General features: G+C 60.7%; 1 protein-coding gene across 3 annotated transcripts in view; it reads right to left on the bottom strand.

Moving 5' to 3' along the window:
* Positions 1-1048: 1048 nt before the first annotated feature.
* Positions 1049-19834, bottom strand: part of Trappc9 (trafficking protein particle complex subunit 9) — a 499910-nt gene continuing 481124 nt past the window's right edge. For all 3 annotated transcript variants that reach the window (XM_058580865.1, XM_058580867.1, XM_058580866.1), the window contains 2 exons: positions 2463-2686; positions 1049-1779 (listed from right to left, as the gene is read on the bottom strand). In XM_058580865.1, coding sequence (XP_058436848.1) covers positions 1618-1779; positions 2463-2686 — 386 coding nt within the window. In that variant the 3' untranslated portion in view covers positions 1049-1617. The remainder of the gene's footprint in view (positions 1780-2462; positions 2687-19834) is intronic.

Genomic DNA, 19834 nt, shown 5'->3' with positions numbered 1-19834 from the left:
GCTCGCGCAGGTGGCAACCTGGCCGACTGGAGCTGCCTGGGCGGGAAGTGGCCTCAAGTGGCTCGGAGTCGGTGTGTGCGCGTAGTCAGCCATCCCTCACCCCTGACGGTGCCCAGCAGCCGGGCTCCCCTCCCCAAGCCTCCTGAGGAAGTCGGTGCCAGGGGCCCGTCCTGGGAACTCAGGGCCACCCTCTATTGTTAACCCCCTCCCTGTGACTCGCACCCCCTGGGGATGTCCCTCAACCTCCGGCACAAGCTGTCAGTGCCCAAGTCCCTGTCTTGGGGTTCGCTTGTGGGGGACTCAAGCTAAGAACCGCACCGCAGCTGAGCCTGGTCCTGCTGAGAAGCCAAGCACGGCCAGTGGCTCCAAGCTGGCTGCCTGCTCTGGGCTCCCTGGAGGCCAGTGGAGGGCGGCTCCGTGGGCAGCAGCGTCTGTGGGCAGCAGGGTCTGTGGGCAGCAGCGTCTGTGGGCAGGGCCAACGGGGTGGGCCGAGAGCAGGGCCCTCAGCTCCCCTGGCAGCTCCGTGTGATTGGAAAGCTGCCCCTGCCCGGCCAAGACCAGTGGGCAGGCAGGACTGGTGGGGCCTCTGGGTGGCAGCTGGCCTGCAAAGCTGCTTGCAGAGTGGACTGGCTCACGAGGCAGGTGCTGGGCAAGCTGGGTGGCAGCCCTGGGTGGACCTTGAGCTCCTGGGGCAGCGCTGTGCCTGGGCTGCAGGCGTGTTCCAGGAGCACTTGTGTGGATGGGCCGGGTCAAGTGGCCCTCAGCAGGGAAAGCAAGAGGCCGGGCCAGCCAGGGCCAGCCGGGAGCTCAGGGCGGAGGAGCGTGGTGTGGGGCTCTGGCCGGTTCTGCGAGGGCTCTGGGGCAGGCCCAGCGAGCACACGGGGGAAGTGACCTGGGAGCCCTACTGTAGGGACACAGCGACGCTGGGCGACCGACCACGTTGGCTCAAGGCGCTGGCCCTGGCCCACCTCCTCACCTGAGGCGGGGCTGTGCTGGGTGGGTGGCCCTGCCTGCTGCCCGCCGGGCCCCAGCGAGCAGACCAGCGCTGTGCAGAGGCAGCGAGGGAGACTCTTTATTGGAGAACGCGTCACAGACAGGGACCCAGGGCCGGCTCCCAGACAGAACCCCGCCCAGGTGGGGAGCCCCAGGCCTAGCCTGGCACAGCCATGACGTCTTCGCCCTGCCTGGGCTGCCCTCAGAGCCTCCAAGGAGAGAGCTGGCCCTCAGGACATTCCTAGGGCCAAAGGTGGCTGGCAGGGAGGTGCCCAGGCCCTCTGGGGTGCCCACCCTCATGCTTGCCTTCCCATGGCCAGGGCGGGAGCAGGGACGGGCTCCAGCGGTGAGCGGTGTGGGGCTTGTCCGGAGCAGGTGCAGCGCTCCCCGCACTGGCCTGGGGCCTGGTCAGCTCCTGAGGGCCCCCGCACAGTGTGGGCAGAGGGCAAGGGCCCAGCGGGGCTCCTGGGAAGCCCAGCGGACTCCCCAGGAGAAGGGAGAGAGGACAGGGTGTGAGGGGGGAGGAGGAGAGGGCAGCTGCAGGAAGGCCTCAGGCCTGCGGTGGGGTGGGGTGGAGGCCGGCCTCCCCTGTCCCAGGGACTGGGGCCAGCAGGGGACTCAGGCCTAGGCCTCCAGGGCGCGCACGTGCACACTGGGCAAGCAGAACCAGGACGGCGGCAGCTCCTTGCTCTTGCTGTCCTCGTGGAACCGGATGTGCAGGAAGAAGTCCCCGGTGTAGAGGAAGAGGAGGGCCCCGAGGCAGGACGCCTGGCCTGAGGGCTGTACCTGTGTGGGAGGAGGAAGGGACGTCAGCCCATATTACCAACACCAACCCCAAAGCCACCAGGAGTGCCCTGAGCCTGCCCAGGCAGCAGGACACGGGGAAGGGAGGGACAGCCCGGGTCAGCCCACCCAGGCCTGGCTCCCATGCCCTCTCCCAGACTTCTTTGCTGTGCTGCCTTGGGCAAGTTGCTATACCTCTCCGAGCCGGTTTTCATCTCTGAAAGAAGACGATTGCATTTCCCTCTCTGAGCTGTTTGGGGGTTCTGTGAGTCAGGAGTATGGGCTGCATTGTGGGGGTGGCTGGAGTGCAGCAGGTGGAGCAGGACGCTGTGCTCAGGCCTGACAAGGCGGGTGTGGGGGACGAGGGCTAGAATCTGAGCTGAGCCCTCAGTGCTCGGGGACCTGGTGTGTAGTGGCTGCTGGTCTGGGAGTGAGGGCACCCCGAGGACAGGAGCACTGGGTCTAAGCGCACTCCAGTGCTCCCTGGCCCGGCCTTGAGGGAGGTGCGGCCATCGTCCTGGCCTCCTAGACCCCGGTCAGGTGGCACAGGGTTACAACGTGTCGAGAGGAGCCCTGTCTGCTGATCTGGGCTGACCCTGCAGCCCAGCACCCGGGGCAGGGAGGTCAGCCACGGAGACCCGGGCTGCACGGCCAGGAGCCGGAGGCCCCGCTGAGCCGCCACGCACCGCATCGAGGTAGAAGGTGCCGGAGCCCACGAAGGACAGCGTGTGCTGCAGCTCGCGGTCGTGCACACCGTTCTGGTGGTCCTGGAAGGGCAGCACCGTGAGCGCGAAGGGGCCCACGCTGTGCGGGCTCCGGTTGGTCAGCCGCACCTCCAGGCTCACAGGGTCGCCCACCCGGCAGGCCGCCGCCTTCTCGCAGTCACAGGGCTGTCCGTCCACCAGCACGTCTGCAAGGGACAGGAGGTTAGAGGCGGCGCTCACCCCTCCTCCCTGCTCCCCCAGCACGCGGCCGGCCCCTCCAGGCCAGGCTGGGTACAGAGCCCGGGGCGGGACGCCCTCTGAAGCAGGGTCTGGCAGAGACACCGCGGGGCAGAGTACAGCGCTCCCCGTCCTCGGCCTGGGGCACCGTGGGCGCTCCTAACCCTGCCACGTACAAAGGCTGACCCTACCCACCGTTCCCGGGGCTCTCCAGGGTTCCCCTGGTCCAGGTGAGGGTCAGAAACCACGGGGTGGGAATGGGGAAGAGCCAGGCAGGGCAGCCGGCACCTGACTGGACCCACAGTGACCACAGGGAGGCAGGAGACCAGTGCAGGAATGATTGGCAGAGGCCCCGGAGGAGGCTGGGTTCAGGGAGATCCACCTGGCCCTTGGGAGGAGCAATGCCCTCACTCCCACCTGCTCACGGGACCTGGGCCAGCAGGATGGCCTGGGGGCAGGGCCTGGGACCTGGTAGGAGGCACAGGCCAAGTTCTGAGAGCGCTCCCCTCCTTACGGTGGCTTGGGCTCCTGCCCCTGTTCCCAAGCCAGCCGTTCAGGTCAAGTGCTCCCATTCTGGGCTGGGCAGGTGTGGGGCCAGCCAGGGGCCGTGCCATGCCGGGGCTGGTGGGGAAATGGCAGCCGTCTCGGGTGAAAGCACCACCAAGGCAAGGAGTGAGTGGCTGGCAGAGGCCAGGCTCAGGGCTGGCAGGGCCCCGAGCTGGCCCAGCGTCGGCCCACAGCCACATCCTCGAACGTCCCCAGGGGGACGCCCTACACCTCCCCCTCAGTGGCTGCACTTGTGTCCCTCCCCATCTACAAGGCAAGGCCTCCATGGCACCAGCTACGCAGGAGTAGGAGGAGCTGCGGAAATGACTCGGGAGCTCCGTCACGCCAACACTGACTGTCCCTCGCACCCTGCCAGCACCTGTAGCCAGTGTGATAAGGACAGAGGTGAACAAGCCCCAGTGTTGAGAAAGTTCACAGTGAAAGAGAACAGGCCAGTCAGCCAAGACTTGGGCCAGAAGGAAGAGGACACCTTTCTCTTTTCCTTTATATATTTTTAAGGCTATGATTTGCCCTCAAAACTTTGCTTCTGCTGCACCTTAGACAGGGCCGCCTGAGCTGAATCTGGCCAGGCTGGCATCTGCTTGGGGCTGAGCCCTTGCCCACAGGTCTATCTGTAGCACACATAAGCACCTCCAGCAGTGTCTGGCACACATCGGGCAGCCAAGAGGACAGGCCGTTCTTTCCACTAGCTGCCGGGCTCTGGTGAGGCCAGAGCGAGTGTCAGAGGAACCCAACGCTCACGGCCCTTTCTGTCTGTGGGGCCTGAGACTCCTGTCAGGTGCAGCCAAGGCCAACACTGCCATCTATGAGGAGATAACCACATCCTGTTCTAGAAATGCCCCTCTGGAGAGGTCAGCCGCGACACCAGCAAAGCTCCATCTTGCCACATGGTAAGTGTCTGAGGGACTTGAGACTTGAGGACAGTGCTGCTATGTGACAGGTGGCCCAGCACAGGGAGGTACCTGTGGGTCCTCAGCACCCCTCACCTCTGCTCTATGAATGTCCCCTGAGTGGTGAACCCAACCCGGTGCAGTCTGACGCTCTTGAACAAGCTGGGACGTGGCTGGTGCTGCTGAGGGAGGGAGGGGGCGCGCGCGAGTCAGGGGAGCACGGCTGCTTCAGGGCGCCTCTGCTCTCTGTGCTTCCCGCAGACTCTGCCATGGCCCCCTGCCGTCCACCCGTCCTAGCCCAGCTCTGCACAGCCCCAGGGAAGACAGGATGACGAAGCTGGAGAGTCACTGTCCTGCAAGCAATCGTTCCCATGAACACAGCTCCTGGTGGACTCCTCCCCTGTCCTTTTCTAAGAGGAGGAGGGGCGTGGGCCTGATGGCTGGCCGGGAAGCAGGCATGTGCATGGGGCTGGACCCTGGGGGGGTCTCAGCCTCACCTCTGACCTGCTGCTCCGCCAGCTGAAGCCTCCTCCACTTCACCTGCAGAACTGGCACGGTGGGCCTGACCTCCCAGGTGGGACGGGGTGAGGGGCTAGGCTGAGAGAGGACCTGGCGGGCCCTGTGGGTGCTCCTACCAGAGCTGGGACATGTGGCTATAATGACTGGCCTCCCTGATGCCCCCTGCAGGGAGGGCAATGATGGAGAAGGGTCAGTGCGCAGGTCTAGCTGTCTGTCCCTAGTCTGCCAGTGTGCCTGTCCTGCAGTGCAGGCCTACTGGGACACTTGGTCACTCCACCCTTGTTCCTGACCCCTACACCAACCGGCTGCCAAGTGAGTGGGCTTCTGAGCTCCACAGTGGCCACTTCCTTCCGGTCTCAGGGGGCAGCTCCTGCGGCACCAGCAGGTCAGATCCTGGCCCAGGCACACCACGCCTCCCCGTGACGCTGCCCGGAAGCCCGTCTCCCCAGCGGGCAGGGCAGGCTTGCTTTCTCCAGAGAGTGCCACAGTTCCCGAGTTCCAAAGAACACCCTGGTTGGCTCCCTGGGGACCCACAGGGTGCTGCTTAGGGAACACGGTGAAAATACATCTCATGATAACAGCCCAGTGGCAGCCAGTGACTGAGCCGTCCTGGAGAGGACACTGCTGCTGCATAGCTGTGCCCAGGCTGCACTCGCAGCCCCCAAAGCCACTGTCCTAACACCGGGGCTGAAGCTGGCTCACTTCTCGGACCTGGGACCAGAACCAGCTGCCTGCCAACCTTGGGGAAGGGGAGTGGCCTCCTCTCCGGAGCCCTGCTGAGCAAGGCTGCCGGGGGGGCAGGAACAGTGGAAGCCCCAGAGGAGCTGGCCCCGGGACCTGGGTCTGCGGGCGCAGGAGGGCGCTGGAGCGTGGGAGGTGAGACTTCGCAGACAGCCGCCGAGGCAGGGCTGGAGGACCACAGTGAAGTGTGGGCTCTGATGGCCCTTGCTCCCGCTGTGCTTGCTCCACCATGCTCCCAGAGAGGCCCCAGGGACACAGTGGGTGACCCAGGAGGGCACAGGGGTCTGGAGGAAGTGGGGTCTGGCGTGGGGCCCTCAGCTCAGTCATGGCAAGGTGAGCACCGGAGGGCAGGGGCCTCCGGAAGGAAGGGCCTGGTCTGCCCGCTCCTTCCCCACTCCCCCCCAGGACCACTAGGCAGCAATGCAGCCTCTTCAGAGCAACGAGAATCAGTTCAGGTGGGCCTGGGGACGAGCGGAGCCCTGGCAGCCCGGGAGCCCCTCCAGGCCCCTCGGTGGACAGCCAGCCTGGGCAGGCAGAGCCAGGCTCAGAGCCGACAGGCTGGTGTGGCCCTGTCTTGCTGTGAATGGACACAGCTGACACCCTGAGCCTTGGTCTCCTCACTTAGAAACCCCGATGTCTGTCTGGGCAGCTAGTGGGTGTCTCCCCCTTAACTTAGGCAGAATGGAGGCCTCCACTTCTCAGATGCCTGTTCCCTGGGGCCCCGTCCAGTGGCTCCCACTCATGAGGAGGGTCAGTCTGTCCTCTCCACCTGACACCCAGCCCCAGCCAGTGGGCATGTCCTGTGGTCAGTGGGGCTGTGCCTTCTCCTCGCCTCCCCAGGCCAGCACTCTCTCCTGCAGTTCCCGTCGGGCCCCTGTGTCCACACGCTCTCAGGCCAGGCTCAGACCCTGCTGTGACGAGGCTGGTGGGGGACATCTCCACTTGGTTTGCCCTTTGCTGGCCTGTGGCTTCTCTTTAGACTCAGGAGAAAAGGGGAATTTTGATCAGACGCTGAGCAGGAACAGGTCTCCGGGGCCCTGAGCTTGCCCCTCCTCCACCACTGTCCTGGTTGTCCCTGCCCCCAGGTCCTTTGCACCGTGGCTCCCCACCTGCAGCTCCTTCCTGACGGTCTCTTGGCCTTCTCCCCAGAGAGGCTGCCCTGACCACCCAGCAAAGGGCCTCAACTGCCCGTCAGCATGCACTTTTCACAGGCCTCCTCCTCTGGTCTGAAGCTTTCTTGTTGACTTGTTTAGTCATTAACTGTCTCTGCCTCTCCTCCAGGAAGCTCCAGGAAACTGGCCCTGGCTTTCCTGCTCACCGTGGTGCCCGGTACCCAAAACAGAAAGGCACGTGGCAGACACTGGTCTTCTTCCTTATCTGTTGAAGGAATGAAAGGGTGGTCCTCGCTGGCACCACAGGGCTTGGGGCTGGGAGCCCTGTCCACACCCTGCCCCTCCACTCACTCTGGCTGCGTTCCCGTCCCCGTGCTCCTCTGTAACAGGAGGGGACTGGAGCCACCATCTAAAGTGCACTCCAAACAGAGGACCTGGGGACCAACGCCAGGCCCACGTGAGGGGGCACTCCTGGGGAGGCGGCTCCTGCAGGGGACCGCATGTCGCCAGGCTTCTCCCAGGAGCAGATTAGCTTCTTTTCTCAAAGTATTAAATCAGGTCAAGGACCATCTTTTCCTCTGAGCCTCTGGCCCCAGTCTCTCCTCCGCATTTTGAACTGGCCAGAGTCACGGACTTCATCCTGTCTGGCCCAGAATTCCTCCTGAGGAGGCTGCTCTGTGCCGTACACGGGCAGGCTCTGCAGAACCGCAGGCTAAAAATAGGAGACGCGAGGCCAGGGCTCCCGGGGCTGCGCTGGCAGACAGGAAGGGACATGGCCTGGGCTTGGGCCCAGGGTGGCCAACATGGGCCTGAGAGAATGGGCATGTGGCTCGTGGCAGGGGAGGCTGGGCTGGCTCAAGGCTCTTACTGCAGCTTACAGGATCCCCACCTGCCAGGCCCGGGCCACCTTGTCTTCCAGGAGCACAGAGCAGGTGCGGCTCTGGTGGTTCTTGTGTAGAACTCGGGGGTGCAGAGGGGTGCCGTGGGTTGCCACACAGAAGCCAGCCCTGAGCTGGTGGGGAGGCAACCAGTGGCCTAGGAGGAGTCAGCCAGCCACCCCTTTTCAGGAGAGTGACGACGATTCGTCACACAGACATGCAGAAGTGCACTCTGTTGGTGGCACCTGGGTTGTCCACCTCACTGTAGGAAATGCTGCTGTGAACTTCATTCAAGTTTTAGTTTCTCTGTGTGGACGCCTGAGAGGACTTGCCACTGAGGAGGACGGCGCTGCCAGAGTGCTTCCCCCTCAGCCCTGTGGGCTCCAGTCCCCCGGAGGCGCACTCATGTCTGCACCTCTGCGACACTGCCTCCTGTCTGCCTTTTGGGTCCTGACGTCTTGAGTGGGCTGAGGGACCCTGTCCTCTGGTTTCAATTTGTATTTCTGGTGCCCGGCCATGCGGCCTAGTGCCCACTGTCCCCCACCACCTGGGGACAGCCCTGTGTGCAGTCTGCATGACTTGCTCCCTGCAGGAGGACCTGGAATCACTAGCCCAGGCCTCCACTCTTGAGGTGCTCCCTCCCTGGGAGCCTGGGCCCCAGCAGGGCTGGAACCTTGGCCGAGGCTCTTCCCAGGAGCAGCTTCCAGAGCTGAGAGACAGGCCAGTTAGGGGCCACCAGAGGGGGGCAGGACTCCAGCTCTGGGCAAGCCACATTACAAGAGCAAAGCCCTAGGCCACAGCAGGGTGGACACAGGAATTAGAGTCATGGGACAGGGCAAGGAGGGCCCAATCCCAGGACCCGTGGGCCAATTGGTCGGGACTGGGCACTGCAGCATCTCAGCTGTCCCTCCAGTCTGGTCTCTGCTGACTGGTGCTGGAGGGCCAGTCCCGGGCCAGGAGCAGCTGGTCTCTGCTGGCACCTCGGAGATATTTGCTGGGTTCTCAGGGAGAACAGGCCTGTCCAGCAGTGGTTCTAGACCACAGTGGACTTCAGAAGACAGCCTAGCTCCCCTCAGCCAGGGTGGCGCTGGGCATGCGTTTCCGATGTGGTGTCCACAGGCACCATCTGTCTTCCTCGGAGCGGGCTGTGGGGAGGAGCAGGGAGAGGAGGCCTGGAGGACGGCAGCGTGGCCCCTCCCAGGCTGCGCTGTGCCCGGCTCCTGCTCCCACACATGGTTCAAGGAACCCTCTAAGACAGGCGCGGGCCCAGGGCGAGTGCAAGTCACCACTGCGGCAGGTGCGGCACCTGTGAAGCCTTGCCCTCCCGGCTCAGCCCCCACCTGCTCTGCCCCTTGAGGACGTGGCTCCAGAGGCCAGGACGTGAAGGATAATTTTTGCTCCAGAGCTCCAAATCCGAGTGAGGCTGTCCTGCCTCTCCTCCCTGTAACTCCATTCACCTGCCCAGGAGACCAGCAGAAGCAAGGAATTCCTGGTAGACTTCAATGCAAATGTCAGATGTAGGATAAAAAAGGTAGACTCGGAACAAGGAGCAAGGTGCCCAGGTGCTCCCGGCCTGACCAGCTGATGCACGTTTAGAGTTAAGATCTCAAAGATGCACACACACAGGCTTTCAGGTGACATGGGTCTTGGGTGGACCTTAGTTTGAGAGGTAAGTTTTGTTCTTGGAGGGCATGGCCTTGGAAGGCGTGGCCTTGGGAGGCGTGGCTTCGGGAGGCGTGGCTCTGGAAGGCATGGGATTGGTCAAGGAACTTCCTTTCTCTCTAGGTGAAGAGGAAGGAGTTCACATGGGAAGAGTGGGGAACCTCAGTGTGATGAGAGCCAGGTCCTGGGCCCAGCTGTTGGTCTCCTTCACTTCCTCCACACGCCATCAGGAGTCCTCTGGGGAAGCACTGGCAGATCTAGAATAAAGTTCTCTAATTTCTAATTCTGGTAAAGACTAGTGAATTTTCTTGTGGTAAATTTTCTCCCGTGATAGCATAGCTAGTTGCTAGGTGTGCAACCAACCAACCTGACGGGCCTTCCCTCCTTACCAATGGAAGCCAAGCAACTTGCCTTTTCACACTGGCTGCTAGGAAGCTCAGAATCAAACCTGAATCAAGTGAAAGCACCATGTTGGTGCTCAGTAGCTATATGTTCGTCCCTGTGACCGATCCTGTGAGCTGCACACACAGACCCTCCTGCACGTCACTCCTCCAAGCCAACCAACTACGCCAACTATGGTTTTCCTTGACCCAGACGTTTCACTTGACTGTGCTGAGACAGAGTTTGGAAAAGGAGTCGGAAGCACTGACAATACCCAGGAGGTGAGTGAGGGGATACGAGCAAGGAGCAAGGGTCCAACGCAGAGGCACTGAGCGCATGGGAAGGTAGAGTCAGACCGCAGCCCCGCCTGTGCACCCACCTCTGACCCGGCATTAGGAAGGGGGCCTCTGCTGGGTGCGCTGGAGCCCAAGGCAGCTCAGACGTGTAGAGGGGACGTCCCCCCAGACCCAGCACGCTGCTCCTCCTACAGGACACACACTGACCCGACTGTGGACAGAACACGGGGCCTCCCCGCAGCACACCAGGGCCTGCGTGCTGGAGCCGGCGCCGAGCTGCCCCAGCTCGTGGTGCACGCTCAACAGCCGCTGAGGCAACCAGCTGCTCCGGGGACCAAGTGCTCCCGCTCCGCATGCGGCCGCCGGGACGGCATGTGTAATCACCCTCTAGCCGAGACCCTCCTGAGGAGCTGCCGCCTCTCTCGGGTAAATAATTTACTTTTACAACTTTTCATTAAAGATTAAAGGGAATTAAATTAAAATTAAAGCAAATTGGAGCTGGAGAAGAGACCTGTGAAGCTTGCGGGCCTCCAGTGGGAGGTTCCTGTCCCAAGCCCAAGGAGGGCTGGGGCTTCCGGGAGCCCACTGGGGTGGGGAGGGCTCCTCCACCCGGCAGGCCTCCAGGCAGAGCCCTGGGTGCTGGGGCTGTGGACAGGCCGAGCCAAGCCGCTGCCTTGAACGGCAGAACAGCCACTGCACGCACGCGGCAAGCCGTGGCCTCCCAGCTCAGAGCCCGCATGGCCAGGGCCACGAGCCCTGGTGATGTGGGGAAGCTTCAGGCTTGGAATGGGAGCAGCTGTGCAGCCGCTGGCGCTCAGACACTGTGTCAGGGGCCAGGGAAGCCTCTCCAGGACCCAGAGCCTGGGCTCCCGCATCTGACCAAGGAAGGGCAGGGCCGAGCGAAGGAGGCGTGCTGGGAGAACTGGGCCCAGGGACCATGCCCGACAGACCCCGGGTGCCCACACCCAGGAGGTTCTGAGTCAAGCCAGCCAAATGCCAGGAACTCTTGGCACATCCGGCACCACCCAACCTTCAGCACATAAGAGGCACAAGTGTTGGTGCCATCGATGGGCAGTGGTGAATGGAGGGAGCTGGGCACAGACAGTGAGCACTCACTGCCAAGCCCTCAGGTTCTAGGGGACCTGGTCTGCTTGGGACCAGGATACCCACCTGCTGAGGGTGCACCTGCAGCCCCAGAAGTCCCAAGGGGCTCTGGTGTTGGCTGCAGGGGCTGGAGTTTCCCTCTGGGATCAAGTGCAATGAGGCAGTTGAGTGGAGAGGAACCGGGAGCCAGGCCAGACTGCCTCATGCCTGCGTGACCTCCAGCCAGCACCTAACCTCTCTGAGCTCAAAGTTGCAAATCCCTGGCCCAAGACTCAACAGACGGCAGCCCGGCTACTTGAGCAGTGCCAAGTGCACCAGCACTGTCCACTGTCCACTCAGGGTCCTGCAGCATCCCACAGGGGCTCATCCTGCCCCTGGGACGGTCTCCCTGGCACTGAAGCCTGCACATGCCCCACAGCCCGCCTCCTCCCGAGGGTGGCATCTGCTGCTGCCCATGCTGGGCTCCTATGGCCTCCACCACAGCCCCTGTGCCCTGCTCACAAGCCCTTCCACGAGGGCCCTCCAGGATTCCTTCTGGAGGAGGCTTCAGCTGCAGTGGGTGGCAGGTGAAAGCATGCCCTCTCCTCCCAGGCACACACAGACTGCAGCCCCTGCCTGCCCGGAAGTCAGGCCAATAGAAGTAGGAAAATCACCCCACCCTCAACCTGGACCGTAGGCTCGTCTCTCCTACAACCCTCATCTCCAGGCTCTGAGGACACTGAAGAGCAGAGGAGGAGGGAGGAACCACAAGGTGTGGGGGGGGGGGCACTGGGCAGGTGGGGCCACGTGGGATGAGCCAACTAGAGCCTCAGGATGGGCAGAGCCACGAGAGGGATGGAGCCTGGGTCCCCGCCTAACACCCAGAAAGGTGCCTCCAAGGAATGCCTGAGGTGGGATAAAATAAGGTTGGTGCTCAGGTCCCGGAAATGGGGGACTGTTTGTTACAGCATTTAGCAGTGAGAGATACGGTCTCCAGAGCGCAGCTAACCAAGCCTCTGGTCAGGGGGCACTTGGGGGACACTGAGGCCTGGGGATGGGGTAGGCTAGAATGGCCTGCACCGTGCACAGGGAATCTCACTTGGCTGGCGGAGACAAGGACCACATTAAGTCCTTCCCCAAAGCCTTTTTGGATGAGCACCTCAGACAACTGAAGATAAACCAGACGAAAAAAGGAAGGAGAAAAGAAGAGTGTGCCTTCTGGCTGGACCGTCACACAGAGACACCTCCTGAGAACAGCAGAGAATTTAGATGATCCCTCTGTCCCCAAGAGCCACCTCTCCCTTCCCAACCTCTCACTTGTCATATTCTCTCCAGCCTGTCTAAACGAAGCCATGATCCCGCCCACAGGCAGGCCCCCCGCTGTCCTGCGAGAGCCCTGCAACGAGCCCTGCCTCCCCACACTGGGACTCCCTGGGGCCCTCCCATCTGCCCATCGGATCACTCACACGGGCACTGGGCGCAGGGGGCTGGGTGGAATCGCGCCCTTTCTGTCCCAGAGGAGGCAGCTGAGGAGTGGGGGGTAGGTGGCCCCAGGGGGCCTGGGGGCCAGCAGCAGTGTAGGCTACTTGTTACCTCTGCCTGGAAGCACGCTGTGGCTGTCCCTCAGTCTCCCCTCCTGGGCCTGGCCATGGTGAGCCACCAGCAGGGCGCTTGCTTGGTCTGCCTGATCTAAAGGACTGGCAACTCCCTGGGGCCAGCAGGGCCTGTGTGCACGGGCCTCTGCCGGTCCCTACATGCCGGGAATGGCCATGGGAGCCTGCTCGGGATGCCAGCTCCCCACACTGTGTCTGTCCAGCGAGAGAATCCGCCACGGGGAAGGAACGGGCACCAAGGAGAGGGCAGAATGTGATCGTATTGCAGGGGGGCTCCTGCAGTAGCTGCCCCTGTCTCCTCCCCTGTGACCACTCCTCCCCAGCATGCTGTGACTCCCCTGCCCTGACATTCTCCCTCATGACCTCCAGAAACACCCCATGTCCCTCCTGATGGCTACTGTTGGTCTTTTCAAAACGGCCCCAGTGGTACCTCCTCCAGGAAAATGTCCTGAACTACTGTCCACCGCCTAGCCCGCACCACAGCTGTCCCCAGATGGAGTGGCTCCCCAGGTCATGGTGAGCTCCCTAAAGACAGGGGCTCGGGGGCCCATTCACTGAACTAGTGGACAAGTGAATAGAGAGCCCCGCCTGTGGGGAGAATTCCTCCAGCCTTCAGGCCCTTAAGCCCTGCCAGAGGACCAGGGTGAGGAGGTTGCACCTTGGGCCTCCTGAACCCAACGTTAATGGGGGCAAATGCTCCAAAAGTGGTGTCTGCCCAAGCTCAATGTGGAGCATGAAGTCCCACCGCACCAAGAGACCATGCAGAAAGGCCACGGCAAGAAGGCAGCTTCCAGGCCACGTTGGGTAGGCAGGGTGGTGATGCGAGCCACTCCCGGCCTGAGGCCCCCAACCAGTGGTCACTTTGTGTCTGAGGCCTGCCAGAGCAACCTCCCCAGCCTGGGTCCTCCAGCAGGGCTCAAGGGCCTGAAGGCTGGAGGAATTCTCCCCAGGGGCTGGACGCTCTAGGATTCCTGCTCTCAGGCTATAGCAGGCAGCTGAGAACCAGCTGATTACCAGGTCCCAGGTGCAGAGCCCGTCCCCAGCTCCTATCTCCTTTACCCTGCCACCTCCATCACACACAAGAGGAACTCTCAGGCTGCTTCCACTCTGCTTGGCTGGAGGGGAGGAACATGGGATCAGGCAGCACCCTACACTGCTCCCAGGCAGCAGGACAGGTCCATGGAACTGTGCTGGGCACAGGCTGAGCTGAGCAGTCGCCCAGGCAGCTCTGAGCCAGAGAAGAGGGACATGCTGTGTTATGGTTTGGGTGTGAGGTGTCCCCCAAAACCTCATGTGTGAGACAATGCAAGAAGGTTCAGAGGAGAAGACTGGGTACCAGGAGTCTTAACCCAATCAGTGAATGAATCTCCTGATAGGGATTCACTGAGCGGTAACTGAAGTGGCGGGGTGTGGCTGGAGGAGATGGCACTGGGACGTGGCTATGGGTGTGTATTTGTACCTGGCAAGTGGAGACCTCTCTGTCTGCCTCCTGATCATCACGTCAACTGCTTCCTTCTGCCACCTCTTCTGCCATGATGTCCTGCCTCACCTCGAGCTCTCAGGAATGGACCTGGCTATCTGTGGATTGAGACCTCTGAAACCTGGGCCGCTAGGTGAACCTTTCCTCTTCCACAGCGGTTCTGGTTGGGTCCTTTCATCACAGTGGCAAAAAAGCTGACTGAAATACAATGGTTCCCAGCACTGGCTGTGGCCCTTGCTCCTGGGCTCAGGTCTCAGGTCTCTCTCCAGGAACTCTGGGGTTCTCTGACAGAGCCTCTGAGCCCACGAGGGCAGGACGAGGGGCCCCAGGGTTTTGGAGCAAGGGCCTCCCGTCCTGCATATGATGCACCTGAGGTGGGTGCAAGTTGGGGGAAGCACTTGAGAAAGGACATGCCACAGGGACCATCTCTGGAATTGGCAGGTGGCAGGTCCTGGGCAGAGGGAGGGCTACCATCTCCAGCCAGTGGTATGGCTGCAGGTCAACCACCCTTTCTCTGTCTCCGGCTCTGTAAGAAGGGATGGTGGCATCTGCCTGGCAGGATGTGGAATACCCCTGAGGCAAAGGGCACAAGGGCACCACGGGCTCTCCGTGCTCAGGGTCACTGCAGCTCTCACAGGTGTTGCCTCTCATCCTGAAACCCTTCTTCAGCCACAGGGCCGCTGGCCGCTCACCTAGCTGTGTTCATGGCACCTGCCCAGCCGGCCCACACTCCACGCCACATGCACCTGTGAGTCCACTCACTCCCTGCAGCAACAGCAGGGTCACTGGCAGGCAGGTCCTCACCCTGGACAAGGAGTACACTGAGCTTGCACCCTCCTGCGGGCGGTGCAGCTGAGGCTCCACGGGCTCCCAGGGCTGCAGTCAGCCAGGCACGGTAGGGGAAGGAGGCATCCTCACAGCTGGCACCTGGGCAGGCTAGCAGTCTGTGAGCTCATCCTGGGGGATGGCTGGCCTGTTCCCTGTGCCAGTTGATCAATGACCATTTAAGATGAGCACAGTCCAGCCCAGGAGAAAGGTTATGGGCGGTCAATGCAGTTGGCCCTCCCAGCCGTGCATCAGAAACCTCTGGCCCAGTTCTGTCGGGTGTTAGTCTGGAAATCACAGTAGATTTCTCGCCTATGGAGGGATGGGGTGGTTGGAACACAGAATAAAATCTTTTCAGGAGTCTGGAGGTCAAGTCTACGGTGCCTCGGATTGACATTAACATTGGCTCTTGATAAACCTGACCCGTCCAGAAATCAGATCACCCATAAGCACCCCTGCTGCAGGCCTGAGGGCCACAGCCTACCCTTGCTCATTTTTGTCTCTGCATCCTGCCAGCTGCTTCTAGTACTGGCTTGGAGACACTAGCAGCCAGGTTGGGCTCTCCTGTTCCATTTCCTGAAGTCGTTGACCTTAGCTTTGTGGTACTCCCAGTTAGAGTGACCCAGATAGCTTCTTCTGTCTACCTAGCCATCTGGGCACCTTTGCTTCAACCCTGGAACAAAGATCTGGACATTACTTCCATCTTTGCAAACTCAAACCACACTAAAGTACATGTCACCCATCCATCCCCTAATCCATCCATCCATTATCCATTCTTTTATCCATCCACCATCCATCATCTACCCGCCTGTCTTCCATCTTCTTACCCATCTAATCCACCCAGTTACCTCCCCACCACTCATCCATCCATCCATCCATCCATCCATCCAATCATGCAATCTTCTAACCATCTGCCCAACATCTGCCCTTCTATCTATCCATCCTCCACCTTTGTACCCATCCATCCATCATCCATCCTCCATCCTTCCTTCCTTCTATCCATCCACCACTCATCCCTCCATCCCTCCATCCCTTCATTGGCTCCATGAGATCTCCCACTAGACTTCCCTGCATTTCCCCATTTTGCAGGCTGTCCTATCCTTCCCAGGGTGGAAGGGCCTCCATTGCCTGCTGAACTTTTCTCTATCTTTGGAGAGCTAGGTCCACTACGGTCACCAGCAGCAGCCTAGATTCTCCATGGCTTCCTAGGAACTTGATAGTACCTTTTCCTGGTTGCCATGAAGCCTTATGTTTTCCATTTACTGGCTACCTGTCCTTTGGCAAGCCCCTCTTTCTACAAATCCCAGAATCCTCACCTGGACTATCCTCACCTGAAGGTGTCTGCAAGGGTAAAAGGACATCAGTGTCCCCAGACCCAGTGTTGGCAGCACCTCCTCATCTGCAGGACGAAGGCCTCCCACCTGCATCAGTTTGAGGTTTGAGTTTCCATCTCCCAGGCTGGTGACATGAGCATGATGTTCTGTGGTGCTGGCAGTGGCAGAAGCTGCAGCCCAACTGGCAGGCGGTCAGCAGGGCAGCTGCACCGCAGTGTGCTGTGAGGCTGGGCAAGGCACAAGGCAAGTGGGCATGCCCAGTGCATTTCTGGCATACAACAGGTTATGGGGACACAGCCCCACCACAAGTCAAGGAGCACTGTGTGCAGAGCGCCTGGGGGGCTGTGATGGGGAGATGAGGGAGCCATTGAAGCTCTGTGGCACACGGAGTCCTGGGAAGGACCAGCCAGGCCCATCTGCCTTGACTTTCAGGGACCAGTGGGACAGGAGTTGGTAGATGGCCCTCAGCTAGCCTCGCGCGCACCCTGAGGTCACTGTGACTTGAGGTGGGACTGAGGGGAAAAGGCACAAAGAACCATGAGCTGCCTCCCTGTCTGTGTCCATCTGGCCTCCTTCCTGTGGTCAGTCCAGAGCCAGCACAGCACCTAGCACATGCTCAGTAAAGCCATGGAGCTAGCAACACACAGAGTAAACACCTGGAGGAGAAGGCGAGGCCCCCAATCCATCAGACAGTGTGGGTGTTGGCATGTGTCTCAGGAGGCCAGGGCTCAGGGACCACCAGACCTGTACACAAGGCACAGTGTGTCCAATGGCTGCTTTGGCAATGCCCTGCAGACTCATCCAGAGAGAGGTCCCCTTAGACCAGGAAATCATCCACTTTAGTGCCAAGGCCAAACACATCTTGTTCATGGGTCTTGGGCTCTTAGAGCCTAATGATCTTGAGCACAGAGAACTCAGGCAGCTTCTGAACAGCTACACTGCCCATGTACTTGCACCTCGTAGATGCTCAGTAAATGCTGCTGGCTGCTCCTTCCTATCCAACAGGGAATGCCTGAGCCCAGAGGAAGGCTACTGAGCTTCACCAGCAAGATCTGCGCCAGGAGGCCACGCGCCCTGCTGCCTGGTCCGGGGGATTGTGCCTGGGCCCCGCATACCTCCTTCCGAGGACAGTACAGCTAGAAGATGGATGAAGAACACGTTAACCTTGCCCCTTCCCCTTAGGAAGGGACCTGTGAGAGGGAGAAGGGCAAGCACTTGGACAGGAGTGCCAGCATCCCGCCCCCCCCCGCAGGGCTGGGAGTGGCTGCAGAGGCTGAAGCCAGAGCAAGTGCCACTGAGGGGACAGGAGTGTGTCGTGTGGAGGAGACAGAAAGGAGTCACTGTGTGGGGTGACTTTCTGATTTGATGGCTGGATGAGGAAGAAATCCCCAAACTGGGTTGGCTCAGGTACGGTTTCCTCAACCTCTCAGCGCCTGCACTAGTTCTCGAGATCCAGAGAGAGGAGCAGGGGCATCTGGCTGGAGGGTGGGCAATGGAGAGAGGGCGGGGCGGCCCTCCCAGAGTGATGCTAAGGCCAGGGGTGTACAGGAGCTGCAAGCGCTGGGAGGGCACCAGGCGCAAGGCAGGCGCCACTTGTCAACCTCTCCTTCCTTCCGCCCTCAGAGTGGTCACTGATCACCTACTCCGGCAGGCCTGCTGGAGCAGGGGTGCAGACACCAGGGCAGGGACCTGGGTGTGGAAAGGCAGGGGCCAGAAGACCCTGTTCAGAAGGGAGGGTGGCAGGGGTCAGACATGTTGGCCCATGACTTTAGGCAGTGACAGGAATGAGCCCCAGAGGTGGAAGAGCCAGATCATGTCACAAATCAGCCAAGTGGGGTTCGGAAATGGCTCAAAGCCACAGTTGGTGAGTCTCGGTCAGTGTCCCAAAGCCAAAGCTGGTGCTACTGCTGCCCCGCAGGAGTGCCTACCCAAGTCTCTCTGGGGCCAGACGGAGGACTTGGGCTCCCTGAGGAACCTGGGGTGCCATTGCCAGCAGTAGGTGCCTGCCCTCCTATTCTGAATCAGAAGGAATAGCAGGGCTGCACTACAAGTCCAGAGCACTGTGGGCCAGGCCCCAAACCAGTCCTCGCAGCGACTCCCTGAGCAGGAGTTACCACACTCCCTGTTTTGTGGATGGGGAAACTAGGCTCAGAGAAGTTAATGACTAGCCCCGGCTGCACACCAAGTGGGAGAACTGGAGTTTGAGGCAAAGACGTGGAGAATACCGTTTACTGGTTGTCTGTCATGCTTATGGCACTGCATTGGGCTTTTGAGGTCCATTGTCCCTGGGCCCCTGCCACTGTCTTTAGCCATGGGCTATCTTCTTGAGGAGTGGCCTGGCCTGGAACAGGCCACCACACTGGCAATGCATGGACATGGAGCGTCTGAACGCTGCAGCAGCACACAAGGGAATTCGAAGGCCTAGAACAATGTGGCAAGAGTGGACCTCCCTTCCTGCTCTGGGCTGCCCCTCTCTTCCTGCAGAGGAGCAAGGCATGAGGGAGCTTGGTGATTTTTCAGACAAGCCTGAGATGGACGAGCAGCTCCTCTAAACAGAAAACAAAGAACATTCTGAAAGGCAGTCTCCCTCGGGACATGCCAGCCAGAGCAGACGCTGGGGCGGGCTCTCCAGAGAGGGATGCACGTTCAGCATCCAGCTGCCTCTCCAAGGCTCCCAGGAGGCTGGTCACCAGCTCCCGCCCTCCTGTTAGCCCTTCCAGGTGTGGAAGCAAAAGACAGCTCCCCATGCCTGAAATGGGGAGGGACCAGCACCATGCCTGCCAACAGCTGACTGCATCACCATCCCCAGGACAAACTCCCGAGCCAGGGTCCGCCCAGTTATCCATCTGGCTGTCTCTGCAGGGCAGGTAGGCACAGATTCCAGCCCTGCCTGTGCCTCTGGCCTTCATCTCAACCCTGAGTGTGTGCTTGCATGTGCATATCCTGTGCGCTCTTGTACAGGGAAAGTGGCTGGTGTGAACTGCATACGTCCATGCATGGACATGTGTGGGCACCTGTGCACTGTGAGGGTGCAGGTGTGTGCACATGTATAGCATATGTGCAAGATGTTGTTCCCATGGCTACTGTAGTGACTTGTGACCCACAGGGAGACCAGACCCATTAAAGAGGACAGGCCAGGGCAATATGGGTTGGGGGCAGGGGTGCCTGTGGATTCATTACCCTCTTTGGAAATCCAGAGAGAGAGCTCGCAGATCAGGGAAGGAGAGGGGGTGGTGGCAACAAGCCCAGGACAGACCCCACCAGGCAAGAGGTGTAGGGGACTGGGTGTCCATCTCTTTGGGATCTGCAAAAGCAGAGACGGGGGCTCCCCTCCATCCCTGGACTTTGCAGACTGTGTGGTAGAGCAAGGAGCACCCACCTGACCAGCTCCTCATTGGTGGCCCTGAGCAGGCCTGTGCGTGAGCCCACAGGGTCAGGCCAGAGTGATTGTAAGCATGGGGCCCAGATGAAGGGGACAACAGTCAGGAGGAGCACTTCAACCAGGAGGGGCTGAGCAGCCCAACACAATAAACAGGTGGCAAGCGTCCAAGCCTCACCAGTGCTCACAGAGCACAGACCGGAAGACCGCAGTGCGTCCTTTCCTGACTCGGGAGACTGGTGTGGACTTTAAGGAAGATAAAAGTGATGCTGGCAAGAGGGGAGGGAGATGGGTATTTTCATACCTGCTGATGAGAGTCTGAAAGCTACGATATTCATGGAGAGCAATCTCGTAATA

The sequence above is a fragment of the Marmota monax genome, unplaced genomic scaffold (genome assembly GCF_021218885.2).
Source record: "Marmota monax isolate L192 unplaced genomic scaffold, Marmota_monax_Labrador192_F-V1.1 WCK01_AAM20220418_F8-fsc00073, whole genome shotgun sequence".
Classification (NCBI taxonomy): Eukaryota; Metazoa; Chordata; class Mammalia; order Rodentia; family Sciuridae; genus Marmota; species Marmota monax.
The sequence above is the reverse complement of the archived record's forward strand: the minus strand, read 5'-3'. Positions and strand labels throughout refer to the sequence as shown.